Source organism: Ictalurus punctatus, chromosome 16 (assembly GCF_001660625.3).
Source record: "Ictalurus punctatus breed USDA103 chromosome 16, Coco_2.0, whole genome shotgun sequence".
NCBI classification, from domain to species: Eukaryota; Metazoa; Chordata; class Actinopteri; order Siluriformes; family Ictaluridae; genus Ictalurus; species Ictalurus punctatus.
The window spans coordinates 18,364,225-18,388,993 of record NC_030431.2 but is presented as its reverse complement, the minus strand read 5'-3'; the positions used below and the strand labels follow the sequence as shown (position 1 = coordinate 18,388,993).

The 24,769-nt window shown below is 38.0% G+C and overlaps 1 protein-coding gene across 1 annotated transcript; it reads left to right on the top strand.

Annotated features, from left to right (window-relative positions):
* Positions 1–368: 368 nt before the first annotated feature.
* On the top strand, positions 369–11,825 carry fut10 (fucosyltransferase 10). The gene is made up of 4 exons (XM_017489693.3): positions 369–646; positions 2,858–3,134; positions 7,725–8,560; positions 10,556–11,825. The coding sequence occupies exons 1-4, from the start codon at positions 524–526 to the stop codon at positions 10,778–10,780; spliced, it is 1,461 nt and encodes a 486-aa protein (XP_017345182.1). The 5' UTR covers positions 369–523; the 3' UTR covers positions 10,781–11,825.
* The last annotated feature ends 12,944 nt before the right edge of the window (positions 11,826–24,769 follow it).

Below are 24,769 nucleotides of genomic sequence, written 5' to 3'. Positions count from 1 at the left end.
CCTGTTTTGCATATTTGTGCTGTTGTGAGGGAATCTATTCAGGGGGTTGAATAATTTTGAAACTGGAGAAATCATTATAAGTTGCATTTTCAGTTGAATTTGGGGAAACCACTTGAAGCATTCGTTCTGTTGAACTAATTCAATTGCTTTTGTTTGATTTGTTCATTGCAAACAGCTGAAAGTCTGTACATTGTGACAATAAACCTGATTTCCAATGGGGGTTGAAGAAATTGATTGCAACTGTGTGTATATATTATGTTTTTTTTCTTTTTCTTTTTCTTTTTTTTTGCCTTCGCGTTGTCCGCGATCTTCATTCATATGTGCACACTGCTTCCTTTGGGAAGACTGGGAGGATGATTTGGAGATTAGCACCGGAAGTTAGGAGGCGAAGCTCAGGCTGTTTGGGACAAATGGCCGAACAACACAAACAAGTCACTGCACTTTAAAATTTCAACAATGTAAACAGAGTTTACAGTCTGCACTGCGCTGCAAGAGAGTAAGACCATGCTTTAAGTGGTGAAACATGGTGTTATTGGAGTTCAGGACACTTTTGTACGCGCAGGACATGGCGCGACTGTCTGCCAAGAAACTTTTCGCGGTTTGCTTTTGCGCTTCAGCTTTTGTTTTTCTCATCATTACACTTCAGGTAAATCTCACACTGCTGAACTTCAGGTAAATCTCACACTGCTGAACTTCAGGTAAATCTCACACTGCTGAACTTCAGGTAAATCTCACACTGCTGAACTTCAGGTAAATCTCACACTGCTGAACTTCAGGTAAATGACTCACTGCTGAACTTCAGGTAAATCTCTCACTGCTGAACTTCAGGTAAATGACTCACTGCTGAACTTCAGGTAAATGACTCACTGCTGAACTTCAGGTAAATGACTCACTGCTGAACTTCAGGTAAATCTCACACTGCTGAACTTCAGGTAAATGTCTCACTGCTGAACTTCAGGTAAATGTCTTCACACACCAGACTCAGGGACACTTCCTTCATCACGTGTGATTGTAGGCTGTCGATTATATTCATGATCAGGAACAGCAACAATAACAAACTGACAATATTTTCTCTCTACCCCCCCCCGTGTCTGTCTGTGTCTGTCTGTCTGTGTGTGTGTCTGTGTGTCTCTCTGTGTCTGTCTGTCTCTGTCTCTCTCTCATTCTCTCTGTCTGTCTCTTTCTGTCTGTCTCTCTCTCTCTTTCTCTTTGTCTGTGTCTATCTGTCTGTCTGTCTCTCTCTGTCTGTCTCTCTCTCTCTCTCTGTCTCTCTCTCTCTCTCTAATATTGATTGACTAACTCTTGGATTAAAGCTTGCCCCTTTCTTTAGTGCTGGTATTTCTTATCTTTCCCTCTAACCACAAGCTCCACCTTTCTCTAACCACTCTGCTACAAACTTTTCCAATCTAATCTCTCTATCACATTTCTAGAATGGACCACAAACAATCATTTCTCCACTTTTCTGAGAAAACAACAACTACCAAAAAAAAAGTTGACTCGAAACGCACGTATAATATGGGTTTATAATATAAAATCTAAGTGCAGTCTTTGGGGCATCAGTAAATATTTTTTGTAAAACTCATAAATTCATTCAAAGATATTTGTAAATTAAGCTCTAAAGCTGAGAAGACACGTGTTCATGTGTTCATTTCAAAGAGCAGGGAATTTTATTTTACCGACGATTAGTTTTGGGGGGGGGGGGGGGGTGATGCATAGATATCATAAAAACTCTGGAATAAGGAAATGGCATAAATAACTACTGGAATTATTGGAAGGAAAACTGAAGAAGAACAGCTTTGCACTCATGTCTATGTCCTCTTTGGACCTTTAGGCTGGAACAGCAGTAGTCTTCAATTCACATTATATAAATGTTTATTGATGGATGTAAACGACTGCTATTTGAATTCAGTTATACATGGGCAGTACAGGGCATTTCCCAGTACGTATTACATTATATCTTCTTGTTACATGTCTGGACTGGAACATTGCTGTCATAGTTTCACCCATAGCCCACCCTAGTGGTGTGTTCTGTTTAACGGGCTGTGTGGGGGACTGTGGAGAGGCGAGGCCATTGCTCTCTTGATTTGCATTTTTCCTTTCCTCTACAAGCGTTCATTTCCTATGCAAGTTTCCCCCGGATCTTTATATGGTCTTGTACATGTGTGCAAAGGTTTACATCCCTCATGATTTCTGAGAGGAAAATAAAGAAAATCTAATACTGTTATACATTTTGTATTCACAAAAGGATTCCAATAAGTTAATAATAAAATGTGGCTGTCTAAGAATATACAGACAAGGTTGAAGACCACTATTAAAGAGAAGGGATTAGTAGATAATATCTGTATTGTTTACAAAGGGAGATGCAAATCTTGTATTAATCAGTCCCTCCAGGATTTTGCCATTGCAGAAATGAATGCAAGATCAAGCAACCTCCGCAATATTCGAAGGAGCTTGCAATTTTTCACAAATTAGCACAGATTTCGGCCAGACATCATGTGACATCACAACGCACATTCAGCCAAAGCCCTCTTCGATTCACGTGTGTTGAACATGAGTACAGCTAAAAGATCTCATTTACCAACAAACATCAATGCAAAAGCGCGTGCACAATAATTTTGTGCAGTTGCAATTTTACCAATTCAAGTAGTTTTCTGAAGAATAAAAAAAGCACAAAAACCTCAATCACAAATAAAGAAAAATCTGTGAAATCCTGTATGGTGTGATTAATGTATTAATGAAGGAAAGCCTTTGAAACATAATGCACTAATATCTTGTTGGCATAAATTACATTTCCTGGTTGTCTTCATTTGGTTTTGAGGGTATGCAAATTTTTGCGCTCAGCCGTATTTCTGTTTAGGTGGTGGAGGAGCTGGGCCAGTTTGAGCAGACGACGCACACACGCCCCCTAAAGGACAGAGAGGAGTTAACACAGATCCAGGCTTTCCCTGCGAGCGCTGTGCTCAATGATGATGGTGCGTCTCCAGGCTCAGAGAGCAGTTACCCCATTATTGTATGGTGGTCTCCACTGACCGGAGAGCTGGGACGGCTTGGGGAATGTGGCCATAACAGATGCTTTTTCACCATTAACAAGTCCTACTATTCTCATTCTTCTACACAGGCCTTCCTGTTTTATGGTAAGTGACGCTAGGATTGAGCGCAGGATTGTGTAAAAACAGTCAACATCATTGGTTCTGCATGTCTAAATCATCACACGTGCCTGAATTGTGTCTCTCTAGAGCCTTTTAGTACGAAAGCAGTATTAGTATAAGTTTAAACATATACATGCATCAGAAAATCATGAGGTTGGCTAACCAGATCCGGAAATGTAATGCCATTTGGAATATCAAGTATGCAAGTATGCATAATAAGCTAAAGCAGTTACACTATAAGGCCAAACATTTGTGGACACCTGATTGTCACACCCATATTTGGGTCTTCCCCAAACTGTTGCCAAAAGTTGGAAGCACACAAATGTCTAGAATGTCTTTGTATGCTGTAACATTACAATTTCCCTTCAGTGTAACTAAGGGGTCCAAACGTGTTCCAACATGACAATACCCCTGTACATAAAGAGAGGTCCATGAATACATGACACAGCGAATGTTTGTTTTTCAATCTCTGTGTCACGGTGTTCAAAATCGGTTGATGGGAGTGTGCATACACAGACATATGAACAGCCAATCAGATTGCAACTAGGGATGTCACGATACCAAAAATTAGTAGTCAGTACTGATACCACCAAAAGTACACGATACCAAAGTCGATACCATGGTGTGGTTTTAAAAAAATACAAAAAATAAAAATAATTTAAAAAATACTATTTAAAAACTCCTGGAGGGCATCCTCCTCTGGTTGATACTGGCAGAAAGAGGGGGGGGGGGGGGGGGGTATTTTAATTATCAAACACTGTCTGACGATGACTAATAACAAGTGCTAAGGTGCACTCCTAAACACACACACACACCTCTTATACTCTGAATACAAGCATTAGTTTAAATTCACTGATATGCTGGCAGACCAAACAGATTTATTAAAAGCATGAACATGTGAATAATTATTAGTGACATCAGGTTACATTTAGCTGACAGGACACGGGCTGAATGGCGATGCATGGAGGCCCATTAGGATGTAGTTTATAACATTGCAATGCGTTAGTGTCGTTAACAAATAACTGGCTATCGCAAGCATTACATGGAGCATAACGTTAGCTGGTTTCACGGCTACAGTGCCAGCTGCCTCAAACAAACATAATATAGGACCGTCTTTCAGGTGCTTCGCCAAATTCCAGGCGATTCCTCGCTTTGTTTGAAATGAACGATAGCCTCCGTTACACACCGGAAACTGATGCTACTTTCCTCTCTTTTCCTCTCAACGAGTCGGGGCGGAGCTAAACTTGTTAAGCTAAGCTAATCTTCTGTAGTTTTTCCCGTGTGCTTGTAGGTGTTCTAATTCTTCTTTACCACTTGTGGACTGACTAATACACTTACGCGTATTTGCTGCCCCCTTCAGGTCCGGAAGAATTGCATCCTCGGTACTTCATTACCAACAGTACCTACGCTACAGCAGAAAAACAAGTACGTCACGTTTTAAGAATGTTGGTACCGAAGTATCGGTTCTCGTGACCTCCCAAATTGCAACCTGCAAGGTTCTAAAGCTTGTGACAGAAAAATGTACAATCTGTATCAGACACTCTGTGGGCTGTGAGAATGCACAGCATGAATATAAATGTAGTACTATAATTGTATGCATACTGAAACATTTTGTATGCAAAATAAGTATGCATACTAAAAAAGTAGGTTTGGCAGCAAAATCCATCATGCGTCTATTTCAGTAGTGTCAGTAAGCTTCTAATATACATTTATTTCTCTAAAGATTATATTCTTATTACATGAGCATTTATGTATGCGTCATTCACTAGAGCATGTTGCTCCTTATCTACTATTTGTTAAAGAAAAAAAAATTATATAAAAAAATTATATACTATTAATTTATAAAAAATTTTTTTTTAATTATTTATTTATTTATTTTATTTATTTATTTAAAAGCTTTCAGTAAGGGCATTATTGTTGGTAAAATGCCCTAAGTGTTACCTCACTATTCTGAGTTAGTGTAAATTATATTTATTATAAACTGTCATTACAGACATGTGTAAAAACAGGAAAATAGTGGTATGTATCCGTTAATCATGACTAAGCTTGCAAAAAATGTCTTTAAAGCTCAAAGTCTTACTTTTTCAATAATAATGATGCATAATTACATATCAAAGATATGTATATATCATCTTGTGATGTGATGTCACATCCTTGTTGAGTCTATAAGAAACTGCCAGGTCAGATTTTATGCTGAAAATGAATAGGGATTTCAGACAGCATAGAAGGGATCAAACTCCGTTTTAATAGCTGTTGCCATTGTGCCTTCTTTAGACATTGCTTCATATGAAATTGCAAATATATTTGAGGGTTTTGAATACTCTCCCCTGAGCGATCTGCCCATGAACTGACTGTGAAATTCACCTAAAATCCTTTGCGCTCATTTGGCTCACAGTTCTCTGGTGGTTTGAATGGAAAGTTTTTGGCCCCCGGCGGGAGAGCTAATCCTGGCTTGGCTGACCCTGCAGCTTTCAGTACTGCGGCTTCTGCCTTGATCTGAGCACTGAGCCCATGAATCCATTCTTTCACACCTCTCAGAGCAGAGACAGACGTTAAACCAGTTCCATCGAGACTCGCACTGTCCTGACGTTGCACTGTGTCAGGACTGTAGTGATTTTAGATTAATTAATTAATCTCTGAGCTGATGCTGGTGACAGCAATTAAACACTGAATAGCTGTTCGACTGAAGCTTCTCCGACTTGGAAAAACCAAAGAAAACAGCCCCTAAACGCAGAATTCCGACACTTGTTATGAGCTTATGACGTTATGTCAGCGTAGCCGCTCATGCTAAATAATATAAAACGTCACTATTTTAAATTAGCTTATAGCAGCACTTACTTTTGACTGACTAACAGACACATTACTTGGTTAAATCTATAGCACTGAACTTACAGATCACGGCAAGCGCATCGTAAATTCATGATCACTAATGGTAGCTGTCTAGCTTGTTGCTAACAAAAAACACTTTAATGAATGCATCAATGTACTTTCCCAGTTTGTAGCTCGAATGCACCAAGGTCGAAAATGATTATTCCGAGTTTCCACTTCTAAGTTAAGCCAGACACATCATTAATATCACCTTATTTCCTTGAAACCCAGTCAAATCTATTGAACAAGGAACATTGATAGGTCTGATGTAGAGAGAATGTAGAGATTAAAGCATGACATTGGTTAATTGCAGTGTTGGTCAGGATTTCAAGGGGAAAACGTGTTCTTTTTAGAGCTAATTATTAACTGCAACATACACATCAGAAATATTCACCAATTCCAAGTCATGCATTTTGATTTTGAGCATTCAGAGATGCTAGTTAAAGTGACAGTCCAGAAAAAATGTGCTTGTAAATCATTATGATTTGGGGTGGGGGCTTTGTGATTTTCTTTCTCCACTAGCAGGCTTGCTAACTAATGCGGAAGAAGTTCAGACACAGAACCAAGTAAGTTAACAAAAGTAGCTTCACTGTGGTAGCAGTACACATTTGAAAAAATAGATATTCCTTTATGTGCATCACTTATGGCATTCATTCTTCACACAGTTTGTAGTTTTCTCTATATTCTAAATCGTATATCCTGTTCACAGTCTAGCCGTTCTCCTAAATGTGCAGTGACCTTGAAGTGCGCTTTACAACGCTCAAGTGATTCTGATCTCCAGGGGGATTCCAGGCTCAATTAACATGATAAGTAGCACTTGTCAGTCTTCTGTGGATAGCTGCCACAAGCCAACTAACCGAAAGCTGTGCCCCCTGTTCAAGTCCAAAAATAGATCAGTGGCACTAATGCATCTTTGCATATTTAAATGCCTTGTCCTCTGAATGACCCTCCCCAAATGGGCAAACTTGTCTTTATGTAGTTCAAACATTTGACAGCTTTATTCCCTACACGTCTGTTTATGGTGACTGAAGAGGAAACAAATCTGGTACAAATTTTACTGAATGCTACTGACAAGGCAGTGGGACCAAACTCTGATCCAGTACACACTGATCCAGTGTGACATGACAAAATAGCTAAATAACCATTTGCTTTGGGAGATTGGAGTGTATTTTATTCCTCTTGTAAAACAGCAAATTCTTATTATTTTATTTATTAAAGTATAACTTGTACTTTATTAACAGATCAAAGATAAAAGATAATTACGCTTAATGGTTCACAAAACCAAACAGTAGTTCCTGTTACCACGTACGTAATAACAGCTATAAACAAAGGGCAAAAATAATGAAGCTTGTCACAGCCGAGAGAATGCAAAGCTTTCCTAGTGGTTGGGGCTAAAAGTTTCAGCTTTACCTGGAACTGTTGACACTGGAGATTCCATCCAAATCAATGTGTATTTATATTAATATAAACCTGTGACTTTTCTTACAGCTGGAACTAGCTGTACTGTTATAGAAACTCAGTCAACACATTCTGACCAATCAGAATCAAGGATTCAAAAGTGCTGTGGTATAGATGGATACAAAAGTCTTTCATAAATTTCCAGTGCATAAAACCTTAATGATCATATTAATGTGATACAAAAATAGTTTAACTAGTCTTATGTCTTAAGCTGTCTACATTTACAGCATTAGTGCTTTTTCTTTCAAGGTACGGACTTCAGCATAGAAAGTCTCCCTTTACCAAGGAAGCCTCAGCACCACTGGGCTCTTTTCCACGAGGAATCGCCTAAGAACAACTACAAGCTCTTCCACAAGCCTGTCATCACCCTGTTCAACCACACAGCCACCTTTAGCCACCATTCCCACCTCCCACTCACTACACAACACCTGGAGAGCCTCCATACGCTCACTTCCCATACGTTCCTGCTCCCTCTGGCACAGAAGAACCAGCTGAGACGCACTCTGGCTCCTGTGGTGTATGTCCAGTCGGACTGTGACCCACCATCAGATCGCGATGTCTATGTGCAGGAGCTTATGAAGTACATTCCAGTGGACTCCTATGGCCAGTGCCTGCATAACAAGGATCTTCCCATCCACTTGAGTGACTCCACTGCCATGGATGAGGAGAGCTTCTTTCAGATCCTAGCCCAGTATAAGTTCATTCTAGCGTTCGAAAATGCCATCTGTGATGACTACATCACAGAGAAACTGTGGCGGCCACTCAAGCTCGGTGTGGTCCCTGTGTACTACGGGGCCCCTAATGTTCACATGTGGCTTCCGAGTAACAGAAGTGCAATTGTGGTGGACCCAAAGCAGTCTCCAGAGAAACTGGCCCAGTATATACAGAGCCTGGACAAAAACGACCAGGAGTATTTAACATACCTGGACTGGAAGCTGAAACGTGAGGTCTCAAATCAGAGACTTTTTAAAGAACTGAAGGAGCGTCAGTGGGGTGTGCAGGACATGACTCGGGATAACTTTATTGATGTCTTTGAGTGCATGATATGTAACAGGGTGTGGGAGAACAACAACAGACTACATGAGGTAAGCATTTCTACAGATAGTAAAGTAGCCCTTAACTCAAGATCCTTGTGAAATCTGTCACATTTTTCCATTTATGTAAGTGTTGCATATGAGCTCAGTTTGTTGTGTCTCAACATTGGCTTGGATGGTTGTGTGTTTTGAATGGATACTGTTATATCAATCAAGATTGTGAAAATTTGATTCAAGACCTGGATCCTGAAAAACCCAAATGCAGTCAACAAGCTGGCTAGTAATTAAGTCTGGACATTGGAGTTTTTCTATTTCATATTCATCAATATTCATAGATATGTAGAGAATGTAGAGATGTTCCTAGACTGTGTCTAGTGGGAATTAAAATATTAAACATGTATTATTATACATAGATTGTTCTAATGGTGTAATAGTATATGATCAGCAGTACATGTCTGGTGATGATATTAGAAGTGAGGTCTAAAATGTAATATTTATTAATCGCTCAACAGTGATGCTGTTAGTGTTCAGCGAGGTCTTATCAATGACAATAACAATGATGTAGGGCAACATCTCTCTCTCTCTCTCTCTCTCTCTCACACCCACATACATTCGTATGGACTTGGTTCTGTCATCTGTGCTTTTGTGTGATTTGCACTTTTGATTGGATGATGTGTGCTCCATTTATCTACTTCTTAGTTTCTCCTCTAAAGACATTTTGTGTGGAGGGGAAACAATGATGGGGTTAATAATCCGCCTTGTTTGCGTTCATATCAACCATGATGATAGAAAATCTGAGGGGTGGTCTCACCTGACATGACTGTCACCGATAGGCTGCATGAATCTCTAGTCTGGGCTAGATAGAATTTCATTCATTCACACCATTCTGCATATTTGTCTTAGGAACATTTGTGGTGCTGCTGTGTTTTGTTTGACAAAGTCCACTATAATCTGCTTTATTGAGGGCTGGGGGAGTGTTAGTCCATTTATATCAGCTGCCCCAGAATGCATGTCATCCCAGCCCGAATGCTTGCTTTTGTCTAGCTACTGTGGGACGCTGAGACTAATTAGTTATGAATGCATTGTTTAATTCTGTTGTGCCTTAACTAGCTGTGACCTGGAGCTAGTAGGAAATGAGGCACTGTGGGATAGCAGTAAACCGTTCCATGGAAAATGCAGTCTGTCTGTATTTAGTCTAAAATAATTTCTTATGATAGTGATTTCACTGTAGATTTGTATAATTTGCAGTGTGTGAGGACGATCTATAAAGATACCATCTGTATAGATCTGTTCAGTTATCACAACACTGGTGTTTAGAATATTGATATAGCAAAAATCTGCAGTATGCAGCTTTACTCGGGTCATTTCAAGGTAACAGCAGATAGTTTTAATGAATTGTGTTCTGGGAAACCTGCCTCTGTAGCTGAATTCTAGCACACAAAATTGGTGTTCTGTTCATCTGATAATATAGTTTTACACCTTAACTTTAATAAACCATAATTATATTTCACTAAAACAACATGGAAATGTTTTGATTGTATTCATAGGCATAGTTCAGGAATATATATATATATATATATATATATACACACACACACATATATATATATATATAATGTGTGTGTGTGTGTGTGTGTGTTTATTTTTATATATATATATATATATATATATATATATATATATATATATATATATATATATATATATATAATATAATATAATATAATATAATATAATATAATGTGTATATATGTGTGTGTGTGTGTGTGTGTGTGTGTGTATATATATGTATAATATACACTAATGTTATATTTTATTAATTGTGGCACCTCACCTCTGTTTGGGAAAAAAAGTCAGATTGCTGCTTGTTAGAAATCTAAATGAAATTATGTGTAAACCTAAATTCATCAAAGTGCCATTGATTAGTCATTTCTAAAATGAAGAAATAAATCCTGTATTCTTGGCTTTGATACTCCTACTGTATTACCTGCATCCATACTGTTCCCATGTCAACACCTCCATCCTCTCTCATCCTGTCTCTTACAGGGATTGGTCCCCAGAGTGTGGCAGGCTGAAGAACATCATCTCACATGTCCACCTCCAAAGCTGTTCCACTTTGCTGTAGATCATTTTAACAGCTCTTCTCTGCGCTACATCTGGAGGGCCAGTTATGAGCAGTCAGTGAGAGAAGCCCGAGCTCTGAGCCGGCTGACACTGAGGAACAGGAACTTCACAGCTACACAGTTCTGGAGGGAGGTGTTTAGTGACTGAGCTCTACTTTACATGAAGAGTGATCATGTAATGCTTCAAAGGGCAGTAAATGTGGGTTTTTTTTTTTAAATAACTGAAATATTCTTAGAGAGAGGGACAGAGAGACAGATGTCTATTACTACAGATCTACATCTTTTTCTGATTGGATGATCAGAATTACATTAATATGCAGGTAGGGTTATAGGCTGTTATCTTCTAATCCCTGTTCAGGCAAGATGTGAACTTATAAAGGCTGATACAGTTTTAATATGAAAAACTATATTGCACATCTCTAATTTGTTCTACCAAGATAACATAGATGCAACAATTAGAGAACCCATCAGTAGCTCTATGACCGTTCTTGGATTTGAACACATGTCCTTCCTGTTACCTCTACTTGCAGCTCCTTTTTCAAAGACGCCTGACTGAGTTTTATTAACAAAACTTTGCATTTCAAACAGGCTGAAACAGCCATAATCACTATATATACACAGTATGCATGTGCTTCTAAATATACCATTTTTACATGAACTTGTGTTTCTAAAGTAAACTGAGATGTATACAAGAGTCAAGGGCTTAAGTTGTTATAGTCTTGCTTAAGGCAGTCTTCGACCTACCTGCAGATTTTATGTTCTTATCAGAAACAATGAGCAGTGCTCGCTCAAATTTAGCATTGGGTGAAATGCCACCTGAGGTGAAACCGATAGAAATCAATACCATTAGTGTGCTGCAGAAAGCTCACGTCTCCACAAATAGAGCTTTGCCCAGAGTCTATACTTGGCGTGCTATATTTGTGTCTTAGTTTTATCAGCTCTAGTCATTTTTGTCTTCAAGGGTGGTCATTTAGCCCTGTACTACTCAATAAACTCTCATACCTATGCATTTTTAGATATACTTTGTGCCAAAGGGTGAACAATTAAGTATAGTGCCTTTTTGACCCTCCAAAAAGGCTGCCCATAATGTACATCCCTGTCCTAAACATCATGTTTATATGATATAGACTTGAACTGAACCTCCACCATGTTAGTATTAAATACTCACCACATACTTAAAAAAAACAAAACAATCGTTATATTTTCATATACTTGTTATAAAGCAGTATTACAATTTGCAGTCAGGTTTTTTGGTTTTTGGCAACAAAATGCTGAATCTGAGATTCAGGAAAATTACATTTATAAGTAAAAATGTATTTACATGAAGTGCCTTTCTTTATCAGTACTGAAATAATAATAAAAAAACACTATATATAAATAAATAATGCATTCAACTTGGGGAACATGCAGTGAACCTTTAAGTTGTTCTGCTGGTCAAAAAAGGTCATTAAATGTTCATATCTCTATTTAATCATGTATATTTAATGATATTAAGATCTTACGTTTCAAACAAGATCAATCCAATTAAATGAAGAGCAGATGTGTTGGTAAAGCTGTGGAGAATTTGTTGCTTATACTGCAAGTTATTTACTTGGATAACTATTGCACTTCATACAACACAGCCTAAACACACCTACAGGCCATCAGCGCTGGTCCCCCAAAAATATGAACTTATCGTACTCCAGACATTACTATCTGGTGATTAAAAGACCACCCATTCTCCAATTCCTGTAAGATTTGTTCTAATGCACAAATTCCGATTTTATTTTGTGTATTAGTGATGTAGCCACTAGATGGAGACTCTTTCATGAAGAGCATGGCTCTGTAGTCTCACGGCAGTACTGCCATTAAACAAAGTATATTCACCAGAAATGAGCATTCAGTTCAAATTGGACTAATCGTTTACTTAAGATGATATGATATAACATGTTTAAACAACTGTTTTTAACTGTAAATTTCACTAGTATTTATAATCAATTGTGGAAAAAATACAGAAGATCCAATATTAGTATAGGTACACTTAAAAGTACTCATGTATTGCTTTTTAAAAAAAAGCAACTTAAATGTCTGAAGAGCAAGCAAGACTAATGGGCACTAATAGGTATGGATTTGATTGGACATCTTAAATATAGTTAATGAAGGAAAGTTAAATTCACAGAAATGGGACCGCTTGGATCAGTCCCCAAGCAAAAATAGAAAGTATGTATTTGTCCCAGGTTCTCCAGTTTCCTCCTAACTCCCCAAAACATGCCAGTAAATAGACTGGGTACTCTAAATTGCCCCTAGGTAAGAACAAGGTGTGTTTACGCTGCATTGCGATGAACTTGCATCCTTGTATTCCCACCCCACTCCCAGTGTTCCCGTGACCCTGGCAAGGATAAAATGGTTACCAGAGATGAATGGATGATACTCTTATTTTTCTTCCTTTCTTAAAATCCTCTTTCCAATTTATCTCGACACTCTAGTCATTACCATTAATAGGATCAGGAAAATATTCTTCTTTTTGCCAATAGCTCAGGATTCTCGAGGTTTGTTAAAAGCCACCGTAGCATGTTCTGGGTTGTGGTCATTTACAATTTCCACCACCTTGCAGTTTTTCATGAATTCAGTTGAGGTAAGCAGGTTTTACCCAGCAGTATCCCACTGCAGCAGTGCTCATACTCCAAGTGCCCATACTCCACACACACACACCACAGTGCTTCAGAACCTTCCTGAACTCTGTGGCTTGATTGATCATTAAACGACCTTCCTGTTTCTGTTTTGTTGTTGTTGTACAATTAAAGCAAAAATGGCAACAACAACAGAAACAACCATGGGCGTAACATAAAATTGTCTCCCAAAGTAAGCCTTCTGTTTCTTTTAATTATACCACAATCTGTTCCATTATATCATATCATATATATGTATACGTTGGCTCTCATAATAACTTTCTTACATGAACATACATGCTGTGACCACATGTCACTGTAAGCTTTTTATCATTTTGATCCATCGTATATGATTATCTTACGTAATTCTATCACTCTGACACCATGCTATCAACAATACCTGAAGCAGTTTTACAGTATGATGACTATAATAAAGCCACTTTGGTGAGCTTTTGGTTTGATTGATGACACTTTTTACTCAGGTGCAAGTTTCACTTTCCCTTATGACCAAAAGTGCAAGTGTTGGTTTTGGTTTTCATCACAGTATCACTGCAATATTGCTGATGACAGAGTGCATTGAGCTTCTTGTATTAATAACATTCCTATTGTGATATGTAGCCTACAATATCTAGTGACAGAAACACATGTATGTCCGTGCGGCGTGACGCATGTCTTGCACTCTACTCATCGCCTGCCGCACTACATACATCAGCCAAGGCTGCATTCTGAACATTGAAATTAAATTGAATTGAATTTAATTGAGTATTCACTTTATTTGCATTACTATACATTCATACATTTAAGTTGCTCACTAGCTTGTCATACTTTAGGGTTAATCTTTACATTACCCTGTAGGTTTTCAGGCAACCAAAACCACAGCAAGTGTGTGCTAGCTATGAGCTAGCTCAGGCATTAATTTGTACACACTTGTGCATGGGAAGATTTTCTTTCTTTCTTTATTTTTAAAGAAGCCACCAGCACAGCACCGTAAAGTGCAATGTCACTGTGGTGGTGATTCCCACTCTGGTTCTCACTGCTTGAAGATATATAGGGAATTCAATGTCGAAAATCCAAAATGGCTTTCCACCGAATCTACTAGAAGACAGAGAGCCCATCCCCAAACACACAAATCCAACGCAATCATTGCTGTCCCCCCCCCCCCTTTCAGAAAACGGCGTCTGACAAAAACGACGTTACTATCAACAAAGTGATACATATGAGTCATCACACAGTTTCAGGCTGCTGTCAGAAACCATTATCTCAAGTAAGTATCTAGTAAACAACTGGTAACGGACGTAATGTAGCCTACAGCATAAGCACTTAGGTAATGCACCTCAGCTGATTACAAATCAACCTGTGTCATCACTCAGTGAATATAATCACAGGAGGTAGTGGTCCCTGGTAGAAAAAAAAAACCCCATATCAGTAATAGCCCAGGATGGCAAAGTGCCAGGGGAAACACCTACACAATGTGTTCTGATACAGGGTAAAAAAAGAAAAGGTAATTTGTATAATAAAATACAGAGATTATAAATGTTTTATAGTTTATACTGTAATCAATGCAACTTACAGTATATCTACAGTAACCCTGATGTCACTATATTATAATAATACAGCAGAACACACATCATTAACGTTAATATAAAACCAGGCAAAGAAAGCATTTTCCTCAAGTAGGGGGAAAAAAAGATTATTTTATTATTTTGTTCACTTATTTAGTAAACTAGGTTCAGTGTAACAAGTTTAAATTGGAGATAGTGAGTCAGTACTAGGTAATGCTAGCATTCCTATCTAGCGTCTTCTGTGGTAGCATGTTACTGTGTCATTTGAGAACATATTGATTCTTAAGTGAAATGAAATAATTGCTTTAATAGAAACGGCTTATTTAGATTTTTGTATACATTTTGGCTCTCATATATAGTTCAGATGTCTATTTGACAATAGCTAAATAGACGTAACATTAATAATAAACCATAATCATCTACAAAGTGGTGTAGTGGTGATTTTTATAGTATTATACTATTAGAAACATTTAGTCCTTTAATGGGGGGGTTAGGATTAGTGGTTAGCGTGGTTGCCTCGCACTGCTGCGGTTGAGGGTTCGAATTCCAACTCCTCCCTGTGTGTGCAGAGCTTGCATGTTCCCACTGTGCTTTGGGGATTTCTTCTGGGTACTTCAGTTTCCTCCCCCTGTCCAAAAACATGCGTTGTCCGTAATGTGTGAATGTGTGTGTGATTGTGCCCTGTGATGGGTTAGCACCCCGTCCAGGGTGTCCCCTGCCTCGTGCCCCAAGTCCCCTGTGACCCTGTTTATGATAAGCGATGCAGAAAATGGATGGATTGGATGGATAGTCCTTTAAAGACAGTATAATGTGCTATACTGTAATTAAACATTTAAAAAAACAAACAACTGTTTACTGTAAATTTACATGGTCATTTTTGACAGTGTGCTATAATGTGCAGTCTGCTCATTCATGCAGTTATCTAATCAGCCAATGACGTGGCAGCAGCACAATATATTAAATCATGCTGATTCCAGGTCAAAAGCTTCAGTTAATGTTCAGATCAGACATCAGAATGGGGGAAACATGATCTGAGTGACTGACCATGGTTTTTGACATGGTGGTGCCAGACGGTCTGTTCAGTATTTCAGAGTAATTCAGAAACTGCTGATCTCCTGGGATTTTCATGTGCAACAGTTTCTAGAGTTTACACAGATTTTTGTGTAAAAAAAAAATAATAGTGAGGGGCAGTTCTATGAGTGGAAATGCCTTCTGGCTGAGAGAGGTCAGAGGAGAATTGCCAGACTGGTTCAAGCTAACAGGAAAGCTACGATAACTTAAATAATCACTCTTTACAACTGTGACAAGCAGAAAAGCATATCAGAACATAGAAGTACACATTGGGTTTCAATTCTGTCAGCCAAGAAGAGTAATCTGAGGCTACAGTGGGCACAGGCTCGCCAAAACTGGACAGTTGAAGATTATAAAAAGACTAGGCTATGGTGTTTCACTGTTCAACTGGGAGTGTATGTACTTAGACACGACTTTGTAATGGTAAAGAGAGCTAATATTTGTTGAGGTACTCTGGGACGTACACAAAATTACCAGATGTATGGGGACTCTGCCAAAAAAAAGTTTGAATGAAACTATTTTACAAGTTAAAAATGCAGTGGTGAGTTCTTCTATCGTTGGATGAGGTCTTTGGCATGTTAGTTTGAATATGTGGTGAATTATAAATATTCCAAATTTGATCTGTTTGGAGGTTACACATAGACCGACTATGGGAAAGAGAAGGGATAAGTGATCATTAGGCAGTGATAATGGGAGAAAACAATGCCAGCACTTTAGGCATATGAATTTTTTCAAAACCCCTGCTGAGGCGCGATCTGAATCATTTTTAATAGCATTTCTTACGTTGTTTTCACACATAATGCAAGTTTGCACTCTCCAGTGCAATTTAACTTACATAGAATTCAAAATGAATAGAAAGTAATTAAAATACTAATTGTTACTGATTGCATTGCTGTTTAGCTCATGGTACTTATTACAGTTTTAATAATCTTTAGTATACAATCCTTAACGGAATTAAGTGGTCAGTATTTCATGTGTAGGATGGGCAAGTAATTATTGCAGGATATTTCTAATAAAGAGCTCGTTAGATCTTCAATAACAGCTCCTAAATTAATACATTATCCATAGTTGAACTTTAATTACAGCTTAATTATTTAATTTATAATTATTACCTCATTAAGGCTTCATTTGTGATCCTCCAAAGAAGGTGGAGTTCAGGGTAAGTGTAGAAAGAATGCAATGAAGTGTGAAATATTGCAATTATCACAATTAGCAGCTGTAACTGAGAAATGCCTCATTGTTATGCTTGTGATAAGGACACTAATAAGTGTGCATGGAAAATAAGCTGTACAAAACTGTTCTCCACCTCAATAGCAGTAATACATTCTGATACGTTCAGCACGAGTCCGCAGGATCTTCCAATAGCTGTGCTCTATACTAAGAAAATTTATAATTCATAAAACATAGTACTTCTGTAGTAAACAATAGGTTTTGGCATTTTGCTAGTATTGAGAACAAATCAGCTGAGGGAACAATATAAATAACAAAACAGTTTTAGTGGATTATTTTAAACATATTCCATGACAATGACCTTATACCTATATAAATGGGTTTCTGGAGCTGTAATTGATCAACTGTAAAAATAAAAAATAAAAAACAAACAAAAAAACCCCTATGGAATAAAAGAGTAAAAATAAGTAAAATTATGCAGATATTTTTTTGTTCAGAAATACACACTGGGACATACTGTGCATGTGGAATGCGCATATACTGTACTAAGTGTTAATGTACCCACTTTAATATCAATGTACTAAAATTCAAGATTTTATCATATTAACAGTGCTAAAATTGATCATTCTCAGTAAAAGTTTGATATATATATATATATATATATATATATATAAAGTATTGAACACATCAGCATTTTTTTTTTTAATAAATGAGGTTATTCACATGAAACTCTCACCAGACATCAGTATTAACTCAAGAAATCAGGTAGTATAAAGAATTCCCAACATTAAAGTCCATAAATAAAGTTATGTGTAATAAAAAGGAATGACACAGGGAAAAAGTATTGAACACGCTAGCTGAAATTGACTTAATACTTAGTGGAGAAGACTTTGTTTGTAATGACAGCTTCAAGATGCTTCCTGTATGAAGAAATTAATCGGCTGCAGTATTCAGGGATGATTTTGGCCCATTCTTCTAAACATATTGTCTTTAACTCTGGTTTAATTGGATTCAAATCAGATTATTGACTGGGCCTTTCATGAGAAACCACTTGAGAGTTTCCTTTGCTGTATGCTTTGGGTCGTTGTCCTGCTGGAAAGTCCACCCACGTCTCATCTTCATCATCCTGGTGGATGGCAGCAGATTCTTCTCAAGAATCTCCCGGTAAAGGGCTCCATTCATTGTTCCTTCAGTTATATGAAGTCTGCCAGTACCATGCGATGAAATACAACCCCACACCGTGATGCTTCCACCTCAAACTTCACTGTTGGTATAGTGTTTTTAGGGTAATTCAAATTTGCTCTCATCTGACCAGACTACACTCTCCCAGTATTACATAGGCTTGTCCAAATGAGTTGTAGCAAACGTTAAACGAGCTTCGACATGCCTTTTCTTTAGTAATGGAGTCTTGCGGGGTGAGCATGAGCAGTGGAGTGCATTGCCTATTGTTTTCTGTGACGATGGTACCTGCTGTCTCCAAGTGTTCCTGGAGCTCTTTCCGAGTGGTCTTTGGCTCTTGGGCTACTCTTCTTACTGTTCTTCTGACTCCCTGGTTAGAACTCTTGCGAGGAGGTCCTGTGCGTGGCCGGTTGATGACGGAGTGATGTGGCTTCCACTTGCGGATAATGACCCCAGTGGTGCTTACTGGAAGATTCAGAAGTTTTGTATCCGATTCCATCAATATGTTTCTCAAAAATAAGGTTGCGAAGGTCTTGGGAGAGCTTTTTGCTTTTGCCCATCATGAGATGTTTCATGAGTGACACTTTGGTAACGAAAAGCCTTTTTATAGACCATCAATTTAATAACCCAGCTGATATTAATTTTCACAGATAGGAGGTATAATTACTTACCGATTTCACCTGGTTCCTTGCCTTACTTTGCCTTGGAGAACTGCTTTTTCTTAGAGTGTTCAATGCTTTTTTCCTGTGTCATTCCACTTTATTACACATAGCTTTATTTATGGGCTTTAATGTTGTGAGTTCTTTATATTTCCAGATTTCTTGAGTCAATACTGATATCTGGTGAAAAATTCATGTGAATAGCCTCATTGGAAATATATTTACTGAAAAAAATGTTGACATGTCCAATACTTATTTTCCCCAATGTATCACTCTATGTATGTGTGTGTGTGTGTGTGTATATATATATATATATATATATATATATATATATATATATATATATATATATATATATATATATATATATATATATATATATTTATACACACACACTCCATTACTATAAAGCGCTGATGACCTGCATTGCTGAAAGATTGGCTTCAGCTGGCTTTAACGAGAGAAAATTTTAAAAGAGAGAAGCTCGAATGTGCAGTGAATTTCCAATATAAAACCAACTCTGCCACGGGCCAAAACTGTACTGTGGGTCACACATATCAATTTCACTTCAATTCCACTGTGTAGTTCTTCTGAGTAGCTCAGTTTGGACCAGCTTTTGAGTTGTTTGGCTTCCCATAGTAATATTTACTTCAAGCAAGGCAGCAAACAGCCAATAGTGTTCAACATGGAAAAAAGCAGGTGTGCATACTTCCGGTTGAAGAGCAAGAAATTATTATGTACACTAACCACAAAAAAGCAACACCATTTTGGTTGCCAAAAGCTCTGGAAAACTGCTGATTGTGTAAATGCCTAAGCTTACTTTTACATGCCCACAATGAGAATAAACGGATTGAAAGCGTATAACTCCAACATATTTCATGTCATTTCATTTAATATAAATTTAATTTTTTAAATTAAATATGAATAAAATAAAGATCAACTTGTGACTATATATTAGGACAGGAGGAATAATGACACCGCATGACATGTATCACTCACAAAGAAGCGCAAAGCAATACATACAGTTTGCGGTACAGTAAGAGCGTGGCTTTGCTGTGTCAGATTTTTCAAGAAGCCAGCAGAGATAAACTATACCATCTACGCAAAATCTATATCTTCTGTACAGATATTCATTGGGAAAACCCAAGACAAACACTATAGGGTTAACTTGCATGCATCAGATTTATATCACTTTGCTCACAGCTGATTGGTCCAAGTTGGGTTTGAGTTTTCTTACCCAGAATAAAACCTGTTCAGGAGCAGGTTAGCCATGGAGTGTAAGTTGCCAAGGAGATGAAACCCTCAAAAAACCAGTCCACCTTGTTGAGACCAAACCAGAAACCAGAGCTCAAACTAAACTCACACTTACCTGGGTAGCCACCTAAACCGGCCACATGAATCAATGAAGTCAATAACAACAAATGGTAAAAGTCTGCACTTATAAAGTATTTTTAAACCTTCGCAGTTCTTCAAAGCATTTTACACTGTTTCTCATTCACTCACACACACACAGACCAATGGCACCATGCAAGACGCTAGCCTGCCATCAGGAGCAACTTTGGGTTCAGTATCTTGCCCAAGGACATGTGGGCCAGGAATCAAACTGCCAACCCTACGATTAACGCACAACCTGCTCTACCACCTGAGCCACAGCTGCCCCAACAACAACCAAAAAGTCTATTAGACAACCAGTAACACACTAGACTCAGGATAAGTTTGAGGCTCCATATGCTGGAGGTTCATTAACAATGAGTCCACAATTCAAAATAGTCAAAAATCAGGCAAAGGCTCAAAACACGATCAATTCACAAACGGTAAATTCAAGAGAGTAATCGAGACAATGACAGCTTAGAAATGGCTTTCACAAAGTATCAGGGTCTGTGAACCTTCTCACTTTCCAGTTATGACATATTTGTGCACCACCTTATTCAAACAAATGAAACACTCCATGACACCATCTGGTCAAATGTAGTGAGCCTCACCCTCTGCATGTTTAAGGCTTCAAGAGGCCATGCTTGATGTCAGATCATATATCTTCTGCTGCTACCCAGGCTTCCGGTGGAGTTTCCCCGGCAACGCTACAACAGCTGGAGCAATAAGGGTGATGAGCAGTTTCATTGGGCTCCTGAGAACTCCTGGCTCACTACAATTAAGAGGGTCAGGACACCAGCAAAGCCTTGGCCACGATCCGAGTGTCCAGGCTGGGTAGTTTTAATAGTCGTGTTTTGAGAAGGGAATTGTTTCCGCAGTCACGGTGAGTGTTTCTGACTCCTCCAAAATGGCCTTACAGCTTTGTGATTGCCACAGAGGTTAGATGGAAATATTGGCTCAGAACAGGACAAGCTGTTTCTTGTTAATGGTTTCAACATAAACTGTTAAATAATGATAGAAACTTCATATGTGTCACATTCAGGAGTGTTCTGGATTCCGCCAAGGGTGTTTGAATGCTGTATTTCAGCTGAAACAGCGGATTAGAATGTAGGAAGACCATGTGCTCACTTCTTAAAAACATATCAGTGAACCATGCTGAATCATAGCTTTATCTATACCCATTTCCTTATTTGCATATTCACTTTATCTATTTACATTCACACGATTTAGTAAACGCCCTTTTCTGCAATGATTAATAGTGTCCATTGAAGACTAAAAAATTGCTTTATAGTTTTTACTGAAAGTCACATCCTCATGCAAGTACATGTTGTCCAGGGACCAGGGTCTAAGAATACTATTAAGGACTTAAGGAATGGCAGGTCAAGCCAAGTCATGTTTATTCAAATTCTACAAGCAAAAACATTTTTTAAAAAAAACAACAAAACAAAACTTTGTATTTATAGCAGACACACTTTTGGTAAATAATAGTATACTAGTAAAACAAGGCCTTCTCAGCTGCAGAAAAATAAATTGTTGTATAACCCCAATTCCAAAAAGTTGCAAATATGTAAAATGTAAATAAATGTAAATAAAAACAGAATGTAACGATTTGCAAATCTTACAAACTCATAACATATTGAATGTTTAAACTGCGTAAATGTATTACTTTAAGTCATTTTGAATTTCATGGCTGCAACACGTCTCAAAAAAGTTGGGACGGGAGCAACAAAAAGAAACAGCTGGAGGAACATTTTGCAACTAATTAGGTTAATTTACAACAGGTCAGTAATATGATTGGGTATAAAAAGAGTATCTTAAAGAGGCAGAGTCTTTCAGAAGTAAAGGTGGGATGGAATCTGATTGGAAAAATATGCTGCTCTAAAACCTATATATACCTTTCAGCATTGATGGTGCCTTTCCAGATGTGCAAGCTGCCCATTCCATAGGCACTAATGTACCCCCATACCATCAGAGACACAGGATTTTGAACTGAGTGCTGATAAAAAGCCCGATGGTCCCTCTCCTCTTTAGTCCTCTTTATTTTAGAGGATGCAGTGTTCTAGCATATTATGTACTATGGTCAGGATGTTTTGTTAAGCCCTTGCGGTTTAAAAGGATTGGAATCTGAGCTGACGAGGAGACGGCTGTGAGCAAGGATGACTTTGCAAACTTCACTTTCACTGGCATTTCAAACATACTCGATTGCATGCAATTACAAATTGCAAGCAGCATTCTATAAAAAGAACAGAGCTAACAATTAACCGTTGACTAAATGTTTTGAATAGCTTTAGGGATTAAGACGTCTGTATTTCTTTCTTGTACTGTATCATCACAGTGTGAGTGTAGGGAAAAATATCATTTATGCCAGTTCTATTTGTCCAAGTTAAACTGAATTGCAAGGTTAACCCCGTCTCACAGATACATACTGGTTTTGCACAATCTGCTTCCTTTTTTATTTTTATTTTTTCATTTTATCTATTTATTTATTTTTTTACCCTGAACACAACCCAATATTTGTGTTTGACGCTTGTAATTTGTCAGTGTCAGGTTGTTATACTATTTGTTTGTTTGTGTGATTTATGGAGTCTTCAGTAATTTGGGCTTCAGCTGGATGCACAAATGCAGCACTTATGTGTTCTATGGAATTCAACCTATAGTGTACAAACACTTGTCACAGTGCTTTATTGTTGACCATCGCCTACAGTACATGATCGCTCTCATATGGCAGGCAAACAGCTGCTGGTCCTCTGATCTCGGTTTAGTTCTTCGATCTTACTTCACTGTTGTTCCATGTCTAATACAGTGTATCACAGGATCAAAAAAGTTCAATTACAGAGGAGAGGAGAGGAAAATGTGTGTACTTTACCACAGGAAATTGTGCCAACTCGAGTTTTCAACTGGAGCATGTTTCCTTTCCCTGGCATTGTACAATTTCATGTTCTGGTTCTTTCACTGTTAAGTATGAAAAAATTATTTTACCCAGAGAAAGTTTCAAACCGTTTCACAGGCTCTGAACAGCCCAATCTGGCCCCCAATGTCCTTTGTGTATTCAATTTTTGTATTTAATTTTAGTTTGCTTAGGTAAAAATTCTCAATTCCACTATTTCCTCCTTTTAATCAGATCCCAAACCCGAGCCAAGATTTTCCACTCAGTTTGTTCAGCAAATGCACTGATACTGACATATCTGGACCACCATCAAAGAGAAGATTTATAGATCTTTGTGGATGAATCTTTCCAATGAGCTTGCAGTGAAAACTTTTCAACACCAGAGAGACGTGAATGGTGTAATACATAATATATGCAGCTTTTTGAGTCTTTGAACTTCAAACTTCAGTGGTTGACTATAAAAACACTGTGTAAATGAAAGTAGACTTGTGTTTTTATATCTGTACACTTCAGCTGGGAAAAGACATCTGCATTTCCTTTTTCCTCCTCCTTCACATTTGTTTCTTTTTTTCATTATTGTAATCATATTCTCAGTGTGAGTCAGCTCATTTTTCCATTACCTGCACTGGATGACGTTAACAACTGATCTGAATGTGGCAATTTTATGCATGTCATGAGGTTAACCATTGTGCAAGACTGTTAACATGGTCGCTATATAAACTAATGTGTTATGTAATATGGCTCACATAAATTCCCACAATATGCATTTATAGGATCGTGAACAAATCTGGTGGGCACATGAGGTCCCTTAAACATCTGTGGGGAAATTCACAAATCGCACATTAAAACAGGTCCCTTTAACAAAAAACAGATACTGTTTGTTCTTACAGAGACAAGCCTAAATGTGCCGCACGACCACAAAGACAGTTTGCAAGATTTGAGTTTCACTAAACCTAAACCGAACGCAAGTGTGGAGATTTATAGATGCTTTGATTGCATTTGTTCATGGACAGCAGGTAATTTCACCCCAATCTCAATCTTGTTTTCTGAATGATAGCAACCCCCAAATCACACTTAGTATCACTACATTACTCACACGAACAGATCTGTCATTAATTTTTAGTACTGAAATACAACATATTACACATTAGGTATTATTATTATTATTACCTCTGTAGTTATAAAACAGTATTATATTGCATGCTACTGTGGATGCTATATATAGGACGTTATTAAAGAGCAGTCAGTTTCAGTTGAGATTACACAATCTATCTTTGAGACTGGTCTACCAATAAAGCACCATCACTGTTAGAGGAAATGCGATAGAAGCGTTTTTTTTGTTTTGTTTTTAATGGAAAAGCTATATAAGTGGCTTATCTCTACACTTGTGAGCAGTGCGGGTGGAGTAAAGAATGGACAATACAACACATTCACATGAGGCTGATAGACTGAATGGTTGGGTGTGCACTGAGTGTGTTAGAGCAACGGTCCCCACCACTGGGTCGCGACTCTTGTAGAGTACGAAAAAATGTCTAGGCTATATGCGATGGCACTGTATCATGTATTGTGCGTTTCCCAGAGCCACTATCC

Bases quoted from the DNA above. Each gene is read 5' to 3' on its own strand.
- fut10 (XM_017489693.3), top strand. From the start codon at position 524: ATGGTGTTATTGGAGTTCAGGACACTTTTGTACGCGCAGGACATGGCG. The intron at 3,135-7,724 runs GTAAGTGACGCT...TTTTCTTTCAAG, and splicing joins ACAGGCCTTCCTGTTTTATG to GTACGGACTTCAGCATAGAA. The intron at 8,561-10,555 runs GTAAGCATTTCT...TGTCTCTTACAG, and splicing joins ACAACAACAGACTACATGAG to GGATTGGTCCCCAGAGTGTG.